We start from the raw sequence: 20,367 nt of genomic DNA, 5'->3' as shown, positions 1-20,367 counted from the left end.
CCAAGCCCTCCCTCAGACTGATGCTGGATGATGGTGGCCCACGCTACCTTGGCATGGGAATCCCTGGAACCGTCTGAGCCAGCCTAGAGAAATTCCGTAGTAGACGGCGAAGTTGAACCATACAAGACGAGGAGAAGCACAAACAAGAGGCGGTGTACCAAGCCATTGCTAGGAGGACCTGGTTGACCACTAGGGCTCGGTCCGCTAAGGAAAGGGGGACTGTGCTCCAGTAGGTCAGCTTCTGCCTAATAGAGTCGAAAACTAGAAGAAACTGCTGGGCAGGAGTGATGTCGAGTCCCACTTGGAACTCTAGATATTGGATGGTCTGTCCCTTGCTCACCCATCTGAACCCCAAGTGGACACCCCACTTTGTGCTAGAGTCCGGATCTGTAAGAAAACCAACCGACTTTTACCAGTTGATTTTCGCTCCAGCTGCAGTGCAAAATACCTCTAGAGCTAGTCTCACTCTCCAAAACATGAGCTTATCATCCTCTACATAAAGAGCGGTATCATCTGCATACTTTGAGTCCAGCAGCTCAGTCTCCTCCCTCACCGTAAGTCGAAGGCCACATAGTCCGCTCACACGTGAGTGGAGGAAGTAGGACATCGCCTGTGCAAAGAGTAGGAAAAGATACGGGGCTAGAGGGCAGCCTTACTAGATAGATCTCTCTAGCCGAAACTCCTCTTCCCTCGTGCCACCAATAAAAACCCTACTAGTGGCCGATCTGTAAAGTGCAAAAACCCCATTGTTCCATGCTTGGGGGAAGCCCAACCTCACCATGGTGCCCTCTAAGAAGTCCCAGTCAACCCTATCATAGGCCTTCTCAAAATCCAAGAGTACTGCCAATCCTTGACCACTGTGTTGAGCCCATTTGGTCACCTCGAAGAAAGTGAAGTCATTATCCAGGATGCTCTTATCATGGACAAAACTTGTCTAGGTGTCATGAATGATATTTTGATGCACGAGGCGGAGTCGACTACCAATCATCTTGGCCAGTGCCTTATACGCCACTGACAACAAGGTGATTGGTCTCCATTGGGATAGCTCCAACCGGTCTCCCCGTTTGGGGAGGAGACTGACAAGACCTGCGGATAAACTCCCTGGCATCTATCCTAAGCTGAAAATCTCCTTGAAGGCTAGTAGTAGGGGGTTCTTCACCACCTCCCAGTAGGTAGTGAAGAAGGCCTTAGAAACACCTGAGTATTTTTGCCCATCCTGTGCATGGAAGGCCTCAGCTAGCTCCTTGTCTGTGAAGGGGTCTAGGAGGGAGTGCCCCATCTCCTTCGTGACAAGGGATGGAATGCAATCCTAGACCTGTTGTCTACAACTCTGTACTCTGGCTAAGATTGCCTCTTGTTGAAAAAGCTGTCTGTAGAAGTTAGTGGCAATCTTTACACCTCATCTGGGCTAAGAGTGATCCTCGCGTACTGATCATGGAGGCTGCGAATCTGATCTCCTGAGGTGCGAGGCTGATGCACCCGAAAAAACTCCCACATCATATCCCCCTTCTGCAGCCCAAAAGGCTACTAAGGTATGGAAGGAAAACTCGGAGCGTTTGTTCTCAAGACCGGCGAGGGCTGACCGCGCGCACCTTTTGCGTGCGGAGAGTGGGATTCCTTGGTGCCTCCTAGAGTAGTCTCTGAGTGGCTGCTAGGTCTCACCGGAGTGCTCTTTTGTTGAGATATTTGCAATCACATCTACTTCAGTCTCTTTAGATGTGTTGGGAATAAAGGGCCATCGTGCCTTTTATATGTGCGCGGGTGTGAACACACCCTTAGCACATTGTACTTTCATATATATATTATAACGTATCTGACAGTATTACGGGACTGTCTTCTGCAGACGCCCCTCTGAGCTTTGTCGACTCTCTTGATGAAGCACGAGAAGTGTCTCTCTCTCCACCCAACCATGCTCAAGAAGATGCTGGAGAAAAATGACGTCTTGATTGCTTACATGGAAAACTAAATGTGTTTTACTACCAACAGGTAGTTGGAGCTTGCAAGCCTGTTTTCCCACCTTCTTAAGTATTGTGAAAGGACCACAATACATGGGTGAAAGCTTTGGACATCATCCCGTTTTCATAGTTTTAGTTTGTCTAGGCACTTTAAGATAAACCAATTCCCCTTTCTCAAAGGAGACGTCTCTTCGGTGAGGATCTGCATAAGCTCTAGTTCAGTCTTGAGCTTTCTTAATATTTTCTTGAGTAAATTTTAACATACTATTCATATCCTCCAAAGAATCCTTTGCTGCTTGAACCCTTTCCTTATGTAGTCCTACTGCATGAGGAGCTTTGGGCTGAAACCCATACATTAGCATAAATGGACTATATCCAGTGGAAGAGTGTTTGGCACTGTTATATGCAAACTCTGCTATCGGTAAATATTCTTCCCAATTAGTTTGCCTTTTACTTATATATGCTCTCAACATATCTTTAAGGATTTGGTTAACCCTTTTAGTTTGCCCATCAGTTTGCGGGTGCTCTCTCATGCTCATGCTAAGTTTAGTATTCAACTTTCTAAATACAGCATGTCAAAATTGACTATCAAATTTTCTATCCTGATCAAAAACTATATTTGCCGGAAGGCCATACAATCAGTATATGTTCTCTAACAATAATCTAGCCAATTTTGGTGTTTTAACATTTGTTGAAGTTGGAATAGACCTAGCCATTTTGGTTAACCTATCCACAATCACCCACACAGAGTCGTGCCCCCTCTGTGTTCTGGGTAACGCGACAATAAAGTCTATGGAGATACTCTCCCATTTTCCCGAAGGAATCTCTAATGGGTAGAGAAGTCCTCCCATTTTCAATCTTTCAGCTTTATTAACTTGGCATTTATTACATTTGACCACATAGTCAAGGACGCCCTTATTCATTCCAGACCAATGGAACTACCTTTTAATAAGACTATAAGTCTTATTAACTCCTGGATGTCCCGCACTAGGGGTATCATGACACTCAAAGAGTATTTGGTGCCTTATTTCTTCATCGTTTGGGACACATACCTTGCCCTTGTAGAGTAAATAACCATTATCAATGGTAAAATTCTTCCACTTGAATCCCATTTGAGCCACCCTTGATGCTCCATTTCCTTGTTAAACATCCTTAGATGTTCCTTCCTCAGTGGAGGCCCTTCCATTTGGATCCCCATTTTCTATTGCTTCCCATATGTTAGAATATGCTGGATCAACCTAGCATTTCCCTTTTAAGGATTCAAGTAAATTGGAAGTGAACTGAGTAAAACTCAATTCATTTATGATGGGCATTTTGCTGAGCGCATTAGCCACTATATTGTACTTTCCTTTTCTATACCTTATCTCATAGTCGAACTCTTGAAGGAGTTCAGCCCATCTGGCTTTACGCCCTTGTAGATCTGGTTGGTCATTAAGCCACTTAATGCTTTCATGATTCAACAAGATCAAAAGTTTGGCACTGTACAAATAGTGTCTCCATTTCTTCATTGCATGTACTATTGCATACATCTCCCTCTCATAAACTGAATAATTCCGTTTTGCACGGTCTAATTTTTTGCCTGTCACTGGCATTAGCTTCAAACACAAATGGTTTATTGGGATCCATAATTAATAGTACTGGAGCTGTAGCAATAGCTACCTTAAGTTTTTGAAACCTTTCATTTTGGTCTGTTTCCCAATTAAAGCTCTTCCCTTTCCCTTTAAATTGGTTCGCCATTGGAATAGCTAACTTGGCATAATCTTGAATAAATCTACGATAAAATCTAGATAAACCTAGGAAGATTTGCAGCTCTTCCAGGTTCCTTGGAGATGGCCATTCAATAATTGCCCTTACTTTTTCTGGATCCATCTTGATTCTCTCTTTCGAGATAATATGCCCCAAGTATTTGACTTCTTGTGCGAAGAATTCACATTTAGTTTTCTTCGCATAAAGGGAATGGGTTCTTAACAATTGGAATACTAACCGTAAGTGTTCCAAATGTTCTTCTCTTGATTTACTAAAGATCAAGATATCATCCAAGAAGACCACTACAAAGTGTCCTAGATAGGGCCGTAACACACTATTCATCAGCTTCATAAAAGTAGCTGGTGCATTAGTGAGACCAAAAGGCATCACCAAAAAATCATAATGCTCATATCTAGTACGAAATGCCGTCTTAGAAACATCTTGGGCCTTAATTCTTACTTGGTGATAGCCTGATCTTAAGTCAATCTTTGTGAAGAATTTTGCCCCTTGTAATTGATCAAAAAGATCTTCCATTCTGGGCATAGGAAATTTATTCTTCATCGTTATCTTATTAAGTGCTCTATGATTAGCACAAAGTCGCATAGAGCCATCTTTTTTCTTCACCAATAAAATTGGCGAAGCCCAAGGTGAATTGCTGGGTTGTATAAACCCCTTATCAAGATAATCCCTGATTTGCCTTTCGACTTCTTGGTGCTGTGTTTCACTTAGCCTGTAAGGTGGTTTAGAAATAGGGTGTGTATCCCTATCTATGTCAATTGGGCGATTTACATCACCCCTATCTGGTGGAAGGCCACTAGGTAAGTCAGATGGAAACATATCTTTAAATTCATCTAACAAATCACTTAATTCATTATTTACATTCAACTCACAAACATAAGAAAATTGTTGCTTCATATTACAAGAAGTAAAAGTGTCCTGTACAGGAAGGGACCATAACATATATACCTCACAAGCTTCCTTCTTTATCAGCTTTTGAACTTCAAAGGAACACATCAAAGGGTTATCAGATACTTCATGTTCACCTTGAATCACAAAAGTCTTACCATCCCTTTCAAATTCCAATGTATTATGATGATAACTACGCGTTAAGGATGGTTTCAATCCCCATAGCCACTCCCTCCCTAACGCAATATCGGCTCTTTCCATATTCATAATCTGGATATCAAGCTTATCTTTATATCCTTGGATCTCGATTTCCAAATTGGATACCATTGTATGCCATATTTTATTATCCCGACCTCGCATCATACGAATAACATATTGATGCTCACTCTTTTGTTGGGGAAGTTTCAACTTTTTGACAAGTGCATAACTTATGAAATTGTGGGTGGCAGAGTCATCAATCATGACTCTAACCCTATTTCCATCTATTGATCCATGCACTCTAAATAAATCATGTGGCCCAAAGGTAGGTTGCCACATAGAAGTTGACATACAACACCTGTGTTGTACATAGCAAGGAAGACAAGAAAGAGAGTCAACCTAAGAAGAGTAGTGTCAAAATTGAAGAGGTGAATGTAGTCACTCATGACAATGACAATGGGAATGACGTACTCTTGGTCTCTTCATACTTTAGTGCACATGCTTTACTTGTAGACATAAATGATGACATGCATACTTGGATTCTCGATTCAGGTGCTTTCTTTCATGTCACCCCTCATCGTGAGTGGTTCTCTGACTATACAGGGGGTCGAAATGGTGTTGTCCATCTTGGGGACAACTATGCATCCGACATTGCAAGTATTGACAATATGCAATTGCAGTTTCAGCATGGCTCTGTCTTCACACTTCAGCATGTACGACATGTACCTCAGCTCAAGAAGAGCTTGATTAGCATAAGGCAGCTAGATGACGATGGATTTCATACCATCTTTGGTGATGGGAAATGGAAGATCTGTAAGGGATCTAGAGTGATCGCCAGAGGTTGTAAAAGTAATACCTTGTAACCTCTCCATGTATCTAGTGTGAGTGATCATGTTGTTGCCGTGGCCGCGCAAGCAAGTGTTTCTTTGTGGCATGGCCTATTGGGACACATAAGTCAAAATGGAATGAAAGTGTTTTCTCGTTTGGGTTACTTGCCTTATCTTCGTTATGCTGATTTTGAGCATTGTGATCATTGTGTTTATGGTAAACATGTACAGATGTCTCATAAGAAGTCTCTTTCGCTAAAATCTTCTCCTCTAGCGTTAGTATATTCTCATGTATGTCAGATGCCAGGGTTATCTTTAGGGGGAAAGAAATATTTTGTCACCTTTGTTGATGATGCTACACGGAAGGTATGGGTTTATCCTATTCGTAGCAAGGATGAAATGCTTGACAAGTTTAAAAAATTCTTGGCATTGGTTGAAAATCAGACTGATAAGACACTTAAGTGTCTTTGCTCTGACAATGGTGGGGAATATGTGTCCAAGGCCTTTTAGGCATTTTGTGACAACGAAGGGATAAAGAGAGAGCTCACTGCCCCTCATAATCCACCCCAAAATGGAGTTGTAGAGCGTATGAATCAGACCATACAGGATAAGGTCCGTACGATGCTGTCTCATGCTGCATTACCCCATGGTTTTTGGGCAGAGGCTGTTATGACAGCCGTACACTTGATTAATCGGTCACCAAACAGGTCTTTGGGGGGGGGGGAGGAGAGTTCCACAAGAAGCGTGGTCGGGCAAGCCACCTTCGTATGTACACTTGAAAGTGTTTGGACGTGAAGCATTTGTACACATTCGTAAAGAAAAACGTAGCAAACTTGAGCCAAAGTCTTGTAAATGCATTTTCCTAGGATATGGTGATGAGCATGAAATGGGGTATAGATTATGGGATTCTGAGGAAAGGAAAGCAGTACGAAGCAATGATGCTATCTTCGGGGAAGATCGCATGCATAAACAACTCGAAAAGACTGAGGAGGTCCGTAGGGTTGTATTCCGGGAAGAAATACCTTTTGGATAGCAAAATGTATCCGTTGTAAAGTAGCAAATACTTGCTGTAAATGAATGTGCAAATGCAGAACTTAATGCTGGAAATGATCAGCCATGCTATTGCCCATAATGATGACCCAGTAGATGTGTAGGAACAGCTAGGATACCAAGCTATTAATGTTGATTTGCAGGTTGAAATGCCAGGACAGCAAGCTAAAAATGCTCAACAACCAGCAAACAATGATCATTGGGTTAAGAGATCGTCTAGGGCTACTAGACAACCTGATAGATTCATTCTTGGTGCAAACAATGTGGCTGATTATGTCATGTTGACAGACTGTGGTGAACCGTCTTGCTTCAAGGAAGCAATGGACAGATAGGAGAGCAAGAAATGATATAAAGCCATGTTGTCAGAGACGGAATCTCTTGAGAAAAACGGCACTTGGGACTTGGTGCAGTTGACTAAAGGGCAGAAAACCCTTCCATGTAAATGGGTTTACAAGATGGTCACTTCTGGTTCCTTGCCAAAGTACAAATCAAGATTGGTTGCGAAGGGATATAAGCAGGAATATGGAGTTGACGTCGATGAGATCTTTTCTCTTGTAGTCAAGATGACTACATTGAGAACCATTTTGGGCTTGGTTGCAGTTGAAGATATGGAGCTCATACACATGGATGTAAAGACTGCATTCTTACATGGTGATTTGTATGAAGATAAATATATGCAGTAGCCTGAAGGGTTTTGTGGCAAAAGGGAAAGAGAAGATGGTATGTAAACTCAAAAGGAGTTTGTATGGGCTGTAACAAGCACCAAGAGAATGGTATCATAAGTTTGATACATTTATACAGTCTCAAGGTTTTCATAGAAGTCAAGTGGATCACTGCTTGTACACCAAGAAGGCCGCAGATGACAGCCCGATTATCTTGGTTCTGTATGCTGATGATATGCTGATTGCTGGCAGGGATACTCATGCCTTGGACTCATTGAAGCAAAGGGTTCATGTGCGTTGATGACATGCTAATTGCTGGCAGGGATACTCATGCCTTGGACTCATTGAAGCAAAGGCTTCATGGCAGCTTTGACATGAAGGATCTTGGTGATGCAAATCACATGCTTGGCATGCAAATACTCAGAGATAGGTGAGAAGGATTACTCTATCTATCTCAACAGGAGTATATCTCCAAGGTTTTGCAGCGTTCCAATACGGAGGGGGGGAAAACAATTGGGGTTCCATTGCCTCCATATGTGAAACTCAGTGCAGAGGACAGTCCTACATCTGATGATGAGAAGGCTGAAATGGCCAAGATACCATATACTTCAGCTGTTGGTAGTTTGATGTATGGTATGGTTGCTACATGTCCTGACATTGCCTTTGCAGTAGGAGTGGTTAGTAGATACTTGGCAAACCCTGGTAAAAAGCATTGGGAAGCAGTGAAAGGTATTATGAGATACCTCAAAGGCACAAAGGATTTGTGCATTTGCTTTGGAAAGCAGAAGGCATCTGTTGTTGGCTTTACGGATACAGACTATGCTGGTCATGCGGATTGCAAAAAGTCCACTTCTGGATATATGTTTATCTTCACAGGAGGAGCAATCTCTTGGATCTCCAGGCTACAAAAGTGTGTTACATTGTCCACTATAGAGGCAGAGTATATGGCTGCCACTGAGGTATCCAAGGAGACTTTATGGCTTTCATGTTTGGTGGGAGAGCTTGGCATTACAAAGTTACCTGTTTTCCATAGTGATAGTCAGAGTGCTATCATGCTAGCACGGAATCCCATCTTTCATGCAAGAGCATTGAGCTTGTCAAAGTGCATACAGATGATAATCCTATAGATCTTCTCACGAAGGGTCTTCCAGCAGAGCGGTTTGCTTATTGCGGACAGATGATGGGAGTTGGATAGATATATGTATTTCAGCTTTGTACATACCTAGACTTAGCTGATTCTTTTTTCCCTTGAAGGCACATTGCCTTTAGGTGGAAGGTTGTTGGGAATAAAGGGCCGTTGTGCCTTTTATATGTGCATAGGTGTGAACACATCCGTAGAACATTGTACTTTCATATATATATATATATATCTATCTAAAAACCTAAAGAGGTATACTCGTGATTGTATCCACAAGTCGTGCTCTCTCCTCTCTACCAGCCTAGCAGAGACAGAACCACCCCGCCAGACACCTTACATGCCACACTATAGAGTCACATTGGATAGAGCCATTTCCCTTCGTCGAGAACAATGACCCCGTCTACCAGGACTACGTCCAAGGAGGCCATACCACAGTCGGATTAGAGCCATTATCACGAGACACCGCATACTCACCACCAGGCATATCAGTGAAGCAGCTAGGGACTGCATCATAGTTGAGATCATGTGCAGATCTTGAGACCAGCTACAGCCCATAGTCTCCACTACACTTTTGTACATGGCTAAATCAGATCTGGTTCTCCTTTCCTTTCCTTTTCTTTTCTATCGATGGAACAACACTACACATGGTTCAACCCTAGTATAGCCCCATCGTATAGTTATTTTCAGTATTGTTTCATAGGCCACCCACTTACTTGTAATGTTATCTTTACCTTACTAATGAGATGACATTAGACATGGATGTAATCTGGATTTTGTCTCATAGGCCACATTGGCCTTATGTAGACGCTAATATATATATATATATTTCTTTCTTTCTACTCTAAACTCTCTCTCTCTCTCTCTCTGTCTCTCTGCTGCTAGCAAGCACTGCGTGTCTCGATTCTCGCGCCTCGGAGCTCAACAAGATGGAGCAGTGAGGGCTCAGGACAAGAATCCCATAAGCACATTAGGAGGATGTGCTACCTAGACTTTCCTATAAAGCATTGTACTTGCCTTTCATTTTTATGCAATATATGATGGTACTTTTGTCCTTTTAATCAAGTGACTGAGCCAATGTCCTACCACACAAGGCTGTGTTTATGAGTCCAAGTCTCAATCTTGGAACCTAATTCACTTGTGTGACATTCTACCTTCAACTCTATGTCTTCATGAGTTCACTCTATACCTTCAAGTTGCCATAGCCATGCTCAGATCCATGCATTCCAACATGGTATCAGAGCCATGGTGAGCATGGCATTGATCCTCCAGCTCTATTCCATTTCTATCGAGCTCAACCTGAGCTCATGACCTCATGATCAACTCTATTTTCACCTCCAACTTCACTCAAGCCTTGTCTGTCATAGCTAGACTGCATCTATCCATGTTGGAGCTTGTGGATCACTTCAACTAGGCCATCTCAGCTGAAGCTTTCTTTTGGGCATATCTTCCTGATCTCAGGGCGCTCCCTCTTGATACCTCAATCATAGACATAGATGATCCTTGACTCTAGCATTCTGGAAATTTGCGTTCGCTGTCCTGATCACGTTGCCGCCTGGTCATACGATTTAGGCTCCATCTACATGCAACGCTTTAATCTGCGACCATAGGGCTTCTCAAGTACCACATGTAAGCTTCTTCTTCACCAGAGGGTTTGCCAAAAAATCGTCCCTACATGCTGCATGAACTGAAAACAGTCACCTGCTGTAACCCTAATGGAGAAGCCATAGCTCTTTGAACTTCAAGCTTCTATTTCACTTCATTTTCTCACTCTCTTCAGTAAATTGGAGTTTTTTGCCACTTGGGTTAGAGTTCTTACTCAGTTTCCAGTAACACTTGAGGCATCAAACCAGCAAGGAGGGGACATTTTGGAAAATTCAAGTTCAATCCAAGAAGATACAAGCACAGTGTCCATTGACACTCATCTAGTGCTTTTAGCACTTGTGTCATTTGACACAATCAATTCTTTTTCCCTGATCAAATCTGAGAATTTGGTGCTGATTTGCTACTACTCCAGCCACCAACATGGGAAAAGACTCTCCAACAACTCGCTTCAAAGGAGTCAGGGTTACTTGGCAAAAGAATGATGACAAAGCACAGGCCATTATCAAACTGGAGCTAGACGACAGATATATCTATCATGTGGATAATTGTAATACTTCACATGATACATGGAAGAGACTTGACACTTTGTTTGGTGCACAGTCTAAGTCATCAAAGTATAGTCTCTTGATTGAATTTTTTAGGCTTGACATGAAGTCTAGCACATCACTTGCCACACACCTAAATTACATAGAAGGACTTCTAACCCAGCTTACAAGAGTCAACATTAAAATGAAAGAAGATGTTTACATGGGTGTTCTGCTTAAAAGTTTGCCTCTTGAATATAATAATGTATCAACAACCTTAATCAATATGCCAAACCCTAAGCTTGTTGATATCCAGGCATCACTGTTAGAGGAGGAAAAGAAGCTAAAAACTAAGGAAGAACCAAGCACCTTTAGAGATGAATAAGCGTTATATGTTGGCAACAGGTACAAAGGCAAGGACTAGCTTTTCTGTGATTTTTGCAAAAGGACTGGGCACATCGAGAAGTTCTGCGACGCCAAAAAAGGTCCTAGAAAGCCTATCTTGGTGTAGAAGAAAAAGACCATGGAGCAAAGGAAGAAGAAGAAGAAGACCACCAGGAGAAGGACAAGCCTCATCAGTCCTTCTACGCCTACTCTGATAGATTATTTTAGCCTTATAATGTCTAATGCCCAAATGCCTTTATCATAAGCTTATAAACTCCTCATGTATCATTGTACTACAATCTTTGTATACTTTGTGAGGCCCTTGTTACAGCCTCTCGATGTCCACATGTTTGTGGTACCCACACCTAGACTTTTCTGCGATAGCCTTTGGTGTTTTGCCATGTTTATGGTGTGCCCACACTTTGTAGGTGTTACTTTCACTAAAGCCTCTACACACTTTGTACTTCTGGTTGTGATTGAGGAGGGGTGTTGAGATATTTGCAATCACACCTACTTCAGTCTCTTTAGATGGAGCAGTGAGGGCTTAGGATAAGAATCCCATAAGCACAGTAGAAGGATGTGCTGCCTAGACTTTCCTATAAAGCATTGTACTTGCCTTTCATTTTCATGCAATATATGATGGTACTTTTGTCCTTTCAATTAAGTGATTGAGTCAATGTCCAACCACACAAGACTGTGTTTATGAGTCCAAGTCTCAATCTTGGAACCTAATTCACTTGTGTGACATTCTACCTTCAACTCTATGTCTTCATGAGTTCACTCTATATCTTCAAGCCACCATAGCCATGCTTAGATCTATGTATTCCAACATCTTTCCTCCTCCGCACACTGCTGCCTCGCTTGTAGGGCTGCCTCCTAGCAGATCCTGCTCGACTCAGCTAAGACCTTTGCAACCTCCTCTGCGATTCGGTCCATCCTAGCCCACTCTCTAGTCTAGAGCTGCTCAATGTGCCTCCTTACCTCCTCCCTCCTGTAGATCGAGTCAAGGATCCAACAGGATCGCGTGTCAAGGGCTGAAGCAAGAGCATCAAGTGTGAGGAGAACCGAGCAGTGATCAGACAAAGTGGTGCCAGCCAACTCCCCTATCTGACCTCCTTGGGAGCACCCCCACTCTCCCGTATAGAATTGGTCCAGCCGCTCTAAAAAAGCTTCGCCTAGCCGCTTGTATCCCAAAGAGAAGTCCAACGACCTCTCTCTTCTATGAAAAGCTAGGTACCGCTAAGCATCACGTGGTTCTACTGCGAGGAGGAAGACGTCCCATGCCTCTTGCTCCTCCCCTGCCATACCCTGGTAATGTCTGCCTCTGCCTTGCTTGTCCTCTAAGGCCTCCAGGTTATTGAAGTCTCCTCCAACAATTGAAGAGTCCACCTTTGGAAGTCCTGCTACAATCTCTGTCCAGAATCTGCTGTATGCCCTAACCTTAGTAGGAGCATAAACATTGCGGACTCCAAGGCATGAGTCCCCTAAATCCAATATGATCCATAGGACCCTCCTTGCCACAATCGTCCCGTGGTCTTGCACACAGGCGGTAAGGCTCAGGCCAATAGAGGTGCATACGACTCCATGAGTCCCCTAAATCTAGTATGATCCATAGGACCCTCCTTGCCACAATCGTCCCGTGGTCTTGCACACAGGTGGTAAGGCTCAGGCCAATAGAGGTGTATACGACTCCACTCCTGCCATGGGCACCGATGGAGTACTCCCAGTAGGTGTGTGAGCTGCCTGTAAGTACCTTCGCCACAGAAGATGAGCTTGGGAGAGGGGATGAACTTATGCTCTTGACGATGTAAGATGTCGATCCGTCTAGCAAGGGCAGACTGCAGCTCCTGTTGAATAATCAATGTCCTAGAACCACGTGCCCCAATGTAGTGTAGCTGTTCATGTTCTAGGATGCTAGGTGTAGACTCATCGAGAAACCGGTGACTGACCGAACAAGCATGTGTTCGGTGTGGAAGCTGCTGATGAAGAAGAAGAGCTATGGGGCATGCGAATGCGCTTGGCCGCAGGCCTGGAGGGTGAACTCCATTCCCCCGTGGTGGCTCTCGAGTTGACCGTGGGGGTGATAGATGCTCCAGACGGTACAACTAGGGCGTCCATTAGCTAGGCTGAGAGGCGTGACTTTGTGCATTGGTAGAAGCGGGCAGCTTGTGCAAGGGGCCACTCGATCACATCCATTGGTGAGCTCCGTTGGGTAGGGGCTTGAATAATAATGATGAGATGTGGGATCTTGGCTCCAACCCACCAGTTAATGTCCATCATGCACCTTGGCCACTGCTGGGAAAAGAGTGCTAGCCCTCCGTCGCCCATCCACTTGGAGATGTGGTCTGCAACTTGGACCCTCAGTTTCTCCTCTATCTATGTCATTGTCCAGTCTCCTTAATGAGAGATCTGAAAGAAGAAAGCATAGTTTGGTCCATCTGGTGGTGCTAGTAAATGGACCTTGATGCTCCTTGACTTGCGGACTATGAAGATCCCCACCTCTAGAGGAAGTGGAAATTCTCCGTGCTCCGCAACTCTCAAATAGGACCACGGACCACTGTGAAAAAACTCCTGTGGGAGCAACTGTGCTTGTCGAGGGAAAGTGTGACGGGCGGTTGGGCCAGATGAGCTAGTGGTTGTGTGGGGGGGGGGGGACCGGGCTGTTGGTGAGGAGAAGATATGGGCGTGTGAGGCTCATCACCCCCTATGGAAGGGGGGGGAATGGGTTGGGGGGGGGGGGGGGGAACACATGTACTGGGTGAGGATCAGGGGGGCTGGTCCTTGGGGAAGATGGTGGGGAAGAGGAAGAGTGAGGGATGGTGGGGTGATTGGAAGTATGTGGTGGGTGTGAGGGGGGGCGAGTGGCCCCAGAAGTGGGGGGGCTGTGGGATAGGGTTAGGGGGCAATCTATGAGGTGGGGGTGGGTAGGGGGGCTGGGGGATCTCGGGTGGGGTGGGCTGTGATGCCTCAGTGGATGGTGGGGGTGGAGGCCTGTGATCCTGCTGGGTGGGATGGGTGGGGGGCTGCTGTGGGGTGCTCTGACGGGAGCTGGTCGTCCGCTCTCCTGCTCTCTTTGGCAGCAGCAAATGCAGCAGTAGATGCCAGATCTGTGACAGACGGAGAAGTGAAACATAGCACTAAAATGCCACAGTAAAACACAGTAGTAGATGCCGAATCTGTGACAGATGGAGTGAAACATAGCACTAAAATGCCACAGTAAAACACAGCAATAAATGTAGCAGTAAGATGGCAGCAGTAAAATGCACAGTAAAATAGTATCAGTAAAATACCACAATAAAATGGTAATAGTAAAATGCAGTAGTAAAACAGATAGAGAGAAGCTAGAGATATGGTGTGGTAGAGCTTGGTTGGTTCCCCTTTTTGAGGAGATCTCTGGAGCACTTGTGACCTTAGTAATAGATAACTGCCTTGGCAAGTATACCTTAGATAGGAATTTCTTTCACTCTTATTGGGAAATCATCACTACAAGACTATTAAGGGCCTTTTAGGAGTTTTATGGCATTTGGACCAATGTCACAGAGATTTGAGGAATTGATTCACCTCATACCCGAGGGTAGCAGAGGCTGATGGGAGATCACTGTTTGGAGACCACTTACTTTGCCAGGAATTGCTTATAAGATTGTAGCTCAACTGAGTAGTCTCAAACTCTCTCCAAGGATGCCAAATGTGATATATGCTACTAAAACTATATTTGTTAAGACTCACAACATCCTTGATAATATCTTCACTTTTGGGAGACTGGCCTTGGCCATAGCCAACAGGTAGAACCTTATTGTATTACTTGATTTTGACAAGGCCTGTCACAATTGAGAGTTCTTGGAGGGACTTTGCTAAGGATGGGACTTTCTCAAGTAGTGGATTGGAGGAGTTTCAGCTCTTTACTCTTCAATGTGCAGCCACATATTAGTTAGTGGTGCTAGAGTAGAGAGATTAGACATGAAAAAATGAGTTGGACAAAGTTTCTAATTAACCCCCTTTCTCCTTGTAGCAAAGGCCATGTGTTCTTTCATGACAAACAAGCAGACATGTATTGGAGGGATCCAACTTGTCCATTTTTGACCATGATTGAGCTCCTAGATATGGAGTTTGCTGATGACCTGGCTATTTACTTAAATAATGATATAGGCAATTTAGGGCCTTTGCAACAATGATAGAGATAGTTTTGCAAGCTTCAAGTGCCTCATTCATTGGTACAAATCTCGTAGATTTGGGTTTGTGATTTGCAACAACAAGAGAAGAAATTTCATGATGTTTCACTTGGGTTCCTTGCAATACTTCAGTGACATATCTTAAGTTGCCATATATGGATATTCTTCCAAAGATTTGGTCCTTGTTCTATTGAATATAACATCGAAGCTTTAAAGAAACTCTCTCTTGTAAGGAGAGTAGGGGTGGCCAATTATGTTCTTCAAGTGGCCATACAGTACATTCTCTCTTGTTGGTGGACTTTATACCTGTCCCTGGAGCTGGATCAGCACTGGTTGGAATTTGAAACTTCTCTCCATACCCCTTTTTTCAAGAAAATAAATTTTAATTAATGACACCTCGTGAAATCTCCTTAGGTAATGACAAAAGTACAAAGAAGGACCAAGAAAGAGCAATTGAGTGCATCATAAATACAAATGGTTGTGTGAACAACCAATCTGGTGGGCTATAATGCTAGACCATATGAGGTGCTAGGTGAAAAAAAGTGTGAGAATCCCATGATTGCAAAAAGCATCTCTCCTTATCCCCTTAGAACCACCATGTAGCCTCTCTCATCTCCTGTGAAAAGTATGGATGATTTTTATTTGCTTTAGATAAAAGGGCCCTTAGTTTTACAATTAGTCCTAAAGGAATCTTTGTAGCAGTTTCTTTAGTTTCTTTGAGTTCTGGTGAATTATAATGATAGCATTTGTAACTTTTCAAAGTCCTATGTGCATTTGGCTATCTTGGGATAGATGTGCTTGTTGAGAAACCCTTCACTCTTCACCCGCAGTTTGTGTTTTTGTGTTCTTGCGTTTTGCGTTTAGGGTTCGCAGCCCCAAAAAGGGGCGTCATCCTAGACTGACTGTGTCTATTTATAGGCCACTCTCTCATTCATTCCTCATGGCTGATTCATTCAGTCCATCACCTCTTCTCTCCAGCCTCTCCACTACCCTCACACCCCTTTAGGAGGACATTGCGGTTCGTGGTTCGTGGCTGTTATAATTATTTTCCTTGTGCTACGGCACCCTTGTTCCCTTGTATCACATTCACTCCATGATTCAGATCTTCATCATTCCATTCATCAGAGTTTCTTCTCTCTTCTCTTCTCTTCTCCATGTTTGCCGAGTTCACTCTGTGTTCCCCCCCGCCAACCCTACTGTCTCGCTGGTATGTCATCTTTTGATATGGTATCAAAGTTGGATCTACTCAAAGAGCGGGGCAAAAATCCTCCACTCCAGTGAAGACAAAGACTGGTGGCGGGTTTGGCTTCCAGTTCTCTTCTTCTTCCGCTACATCAAAATCTCGTTTTTGCAGATTTCAGGTGTCTCAGCTTGTTGCCCACACCCCGTTTGCGGAGGACATCTCAGCCGAAGTTGTCCATTGCTGTCTCCATTAGTTGCACCTGATTTCCAGCCCTCTTTACGTAGTTTGGAGCTGATTCCAGCCATGCGACTGTTGTTCCTGTGCAAACCTGCTGCCGTACAGCCTGCCACGTCATCACAGTCTTACTGCCTGGTTTTTAGTCTTTCTCTCTCCTCACTTGCGTTTTTCTACTGGTTGCAATCTCTTACTACTGGTCACATCCTCCTCCCACTGACAGCTCACTTCCAGCCCTTCCACTACTCTGCCACCCCTTGAGGTGGACATTGCGGTTTGTGCTTCACACTGCCTTCACACCCCTTGAGGCGGACATTGCGGTTTGTGGTTCGTGGTGGCTGACCTCTTCCTTCTCCAGTTTGCCACACCGGTACCATGGCGTCTCCCCCGACAGATTGTCCTTCTACTGGGTGTTCCTACTGCCGCACGAACAGTCATCCCACCAAAGACTGTCGACTTCGACCTTTGATCCCCACCCCTCCGGAGTATATGTGTCTTCCACCAGGCACTCCTTGTGCCACCTCTCCTTTTTGGGCCACAGAGATCGTTCTGCATCGGCTATCAGAGTACTATGCTCAAGGCAATAAGACATATCCGATGTGCACTAAGTCCTTTTGAGCACATGGAGGATCGGTTGGTGCTACGACCTCCTGGAGATTGTCGCAATGCCAGCGGTAGTCTTCTCCCACTTATTTTCAAGTACAGTGGCTTCCATGACCTACGGCTCTATAGTCCACTCCATCGAGAGACAATGATTGTTTGATATCGTCTCCTCTTTAGTCTGCTCCTTCGAGAGACAGTGGCTGCTCAACTCCTTCCTCTTTTTCAGCTACCCAACTGAGAGACAACGACTGTTGCCCACCTCTTGCTCATTCTGAGCCGCACCCTTCCCCACCCTCAACTACTCAGGTTCGCGAGGCTACCTCTTGGAGGTCTTCGGCATGACCGGTGGCACTTTCTTCGTCATCAGATATTTGGGAGCCCGTGATCCATGAGTTTTTGGATTCCCTCTCTACTTCAGTGGGGGATGTTATTTCTTTGCCCTCAGAGGGGGCATCTACTTCTTCGACTTTAGCAAGGGCCCCTCCACCTTTTACCTCAGAGGGGGAACCTCCTCCACATGAAGTTCTTCACCCATCCTCTACTTTCTTGGGGTGGCTGTCTTCGACTAGTGATCTCTTCTACTGATTCCCAAGATCTTCAAGTACCACCTAGATCGGGACCTTGGAGGTTCAGCCACGACTTGGTGATGAGGCCTTCGTATTCCTTTCAGCATGGATGCACGGAGCTAGTGGCTTCTCTTCGGAGATTGAGTTTCAGGTTCTACAGCTCATCTTGTCTCCTGATTATCTTCAAAGGTCTCCTTTCAGGTGGTATTCTTAGATTACAGGGTTGATCTTCTTCATCCCTCAGTCAGCATGGAGCCACCTCCCAAGATCGAGTACGGGCATATCCTTATGGTTCTCGGTACCACACAAAGTCCGACATTCCTTTTATGCATTGCATACTTTCATCATCTTTGTACTAGGACGCTTGGGCAAGTGAATAATTTCCCCACGAGGGACACTGTCCAAGTGGCACCTGTTGCATGAGCATTCTTCAGCATGTAGCATTGCATCTCCACCTCACTCCTCTTATTCCCCTTTTTGGGCATGAGAGGGGGTGTTGAGAAACCCTTCACCCTTCACCTGCAATTTGCGTTTTTGCGTTTAGGTTTTGCAGCCCCAAAAAGGGGTGCCATCCTAGACTGACTGTGCCTATTTATAGGCCACTCTCTCATTCATTCCTCATGGCTGATTCATTCAGTCTGTCACCTCTTCTCTCCAGTCTCTCCACTACCCTCACACCCCTTCAGGAGGACATTGCGGTTCGTGGTTCGTGGCTGTCATCATCATCTTCCTTGTGCTACGGCACCCTTGTTCCCTTGGTATCACATTCACTCCATGATTTGGATCTTCATCATTCCATTCATCAGAGTTTCTTCTCCTTCTCTTCTCTTCTCCATGTTTGCTGAGTTCACTCCGTGTTCTTCCCCGCCAACCCTACTGTCGCTGGTACGTCATCCTTTGACAGTTCTCCCCCGCCTCACAACAACCCCCCCACACCACCCCCCCCCCCCCCCCCCCGGCCCGAAAAAAAAAACCCGGTTAATTTCATAACGAAGAAGTAAATTTGTTGTCCTTTGCCCCTTTCTTTTCTTGTTTACTCCAAATTTGGAGTCTCTACATCATAAAGACCCTGCACATAGGGGAGATCAGTTCTATAGTAAACTACTTGCCATATTTTTCAAACTTCTTCTGCTGCTCATTTTATTTCTCAGTTTCAGCAAGTACCTGTCTCCTGCTCTGACTTCATTAGTGCATGCTTGAACCTTGTACTTCTCATCTTTGAAAAGGTTAATGCAATCTTGGTGTTCTTGCTCTCATGGATCATATCTTTTCTGGACTGTCCTGGGATTCATTTGTTTACTTGAGTCAATTTTTTCATTTTGGGTCAAAATACATTTAGTGTTTTTGTTTGATTGAATATTGCAGTATGGGTTTGACGACATCTAATGTCTAAGCACGTGGCTTCTATGGATGTATTCACATGAAATAAGAAAAGAAACAACTTCCTTAAACGTATTTTAGTTGGAGTCTACTAACCTTCTCATTCTTTTTGTTCTTGTGAATTAGTTGAGGTGCATGAGGGAAAAATTATATCAATATCTGCCAGTTCTTCTGATGTGGAGAAGCAAGGATTGATTGTTCTAAACTTTGAAAATGCTGTGGTCATGCCTGGTCTTATTGATGTGTAAGTAAACTGTAAATAGCATTGGTCGGCTCATATGTTGGACATTAGAAAAAGGTGGGCTTGGCCCTAGGTAAAACAAGCATTGAAACAATATGCAAATTTGCAATGTGGATTTTTCATAGGCATGTACATTTGAATGAACCGGGACGGACTCATTGGGAAGGTTTTGAGACTGGTACAAGGGCAGCTGCTGCAGGTGAGCGACCCTTACTGTGTGAAGTCCACTGTAAACACTTATTAAGGTTTTAAATCATACTGTGCTTCTGTACTTTCTCCTGATTGATCCTGATGTTTGGTGATATACTGTTCAACCATTTTAGCATAAGGAAACCTAGTGGGATCAGAAAAACAACAAGATTTAGGTTATTTTTTCCTAGTGGACTTCCAAATAATTAAGCTTAGAATTGACAACTAACACTCTTGGAATTGAAAGATAGCCAAAAAGCTACCAAAAACTAAGATAAAAAACTTCTCACACAACACAGTGGTTTCAAATCAGCCAAATGAATGGTTGATTTACATCCACACCTTTTATTCGGTCAAGAAGAAATAATTCTATTAATAACCACCTTGGTCAAAAGAGAGCAAGGGAAAATACAATGCAAGCCAGCAGTGATACAGCACAAACTAACAAGAGATATCCTAATACAAGGGCTGTGTGACAAGCCCATCTGGAAGTCTTTAATGCCAAACTATATGTGACTATAGATGGAAGTAGGTGCACAAGTCCCATGTCACAAGATGCCCTCCTCATTGGCCGAGTCCCCCTGAAATCTCTCCCATTCTCACAAAGCATTTGCATGAACTTTGCCTAGACCCTAGAGAGGGTCTTTTCTGTTGATATGTCCTGTGTTTGAATGGTATGAAGGACTTTGTGAGACGGGAGGATCGAGGTACAGCTGGGATTCGGTAGACAGTGTGAGAGTGAGAGACAGAGTTGAAGCACGACACCCAAGAGAATAGTCTCAATGAGTGTAACCAGAAAGTACAAAGTAC

At 44.1% G+C, this 20,367-nt stretch overlaps 1 protein-coding gene across 1 annotated transcript in view; it reads left to right on the top strand.

The window, feature by feature from the left end:
• ALN (allantoinase) overlaps positions 1-20,367 on the top strand; it is a 170,887-nt gene that overhangs the window by 22,371 nt on the left and 128,149 nt on the right. The window contains exons 3-4 of the mRNA XM_087668585.1: positions 19,254-19,371; positions 19,494-19,567. Of these exons, the coding sequence (XP_087524711.1) occupies positions 19,254-19,371; positions 19,494-19,567 (192 nt within the window). The remainder of the gene's footprint in view (positions 1-19,253; positions 19,372-19,493; positions 19,568-20,367) is intronic.

This window comes from Lygodium microphyllum, chromosome 26, assembly GCF_053477565.2.
Source record: "Lygodium microphyllum isolate KBCC chromosome 26, Lygodium_microphyllum_v1.1.10, whole genome shotgun sequence".
NCBI classification, from domain to species: domain Eukaryota; kingdom Viridiplantae; phylum Streptophyta; class Polypodiopsida; order Schizaeales; family Lygodiaceae; genus Lygodium; species Lygodium microphyllum.
The sequence above is the reverse complement of the archived record's forward strand: the minus strand, read 5'-3'. Positions and strand labels throughout refer to the sequence as shown.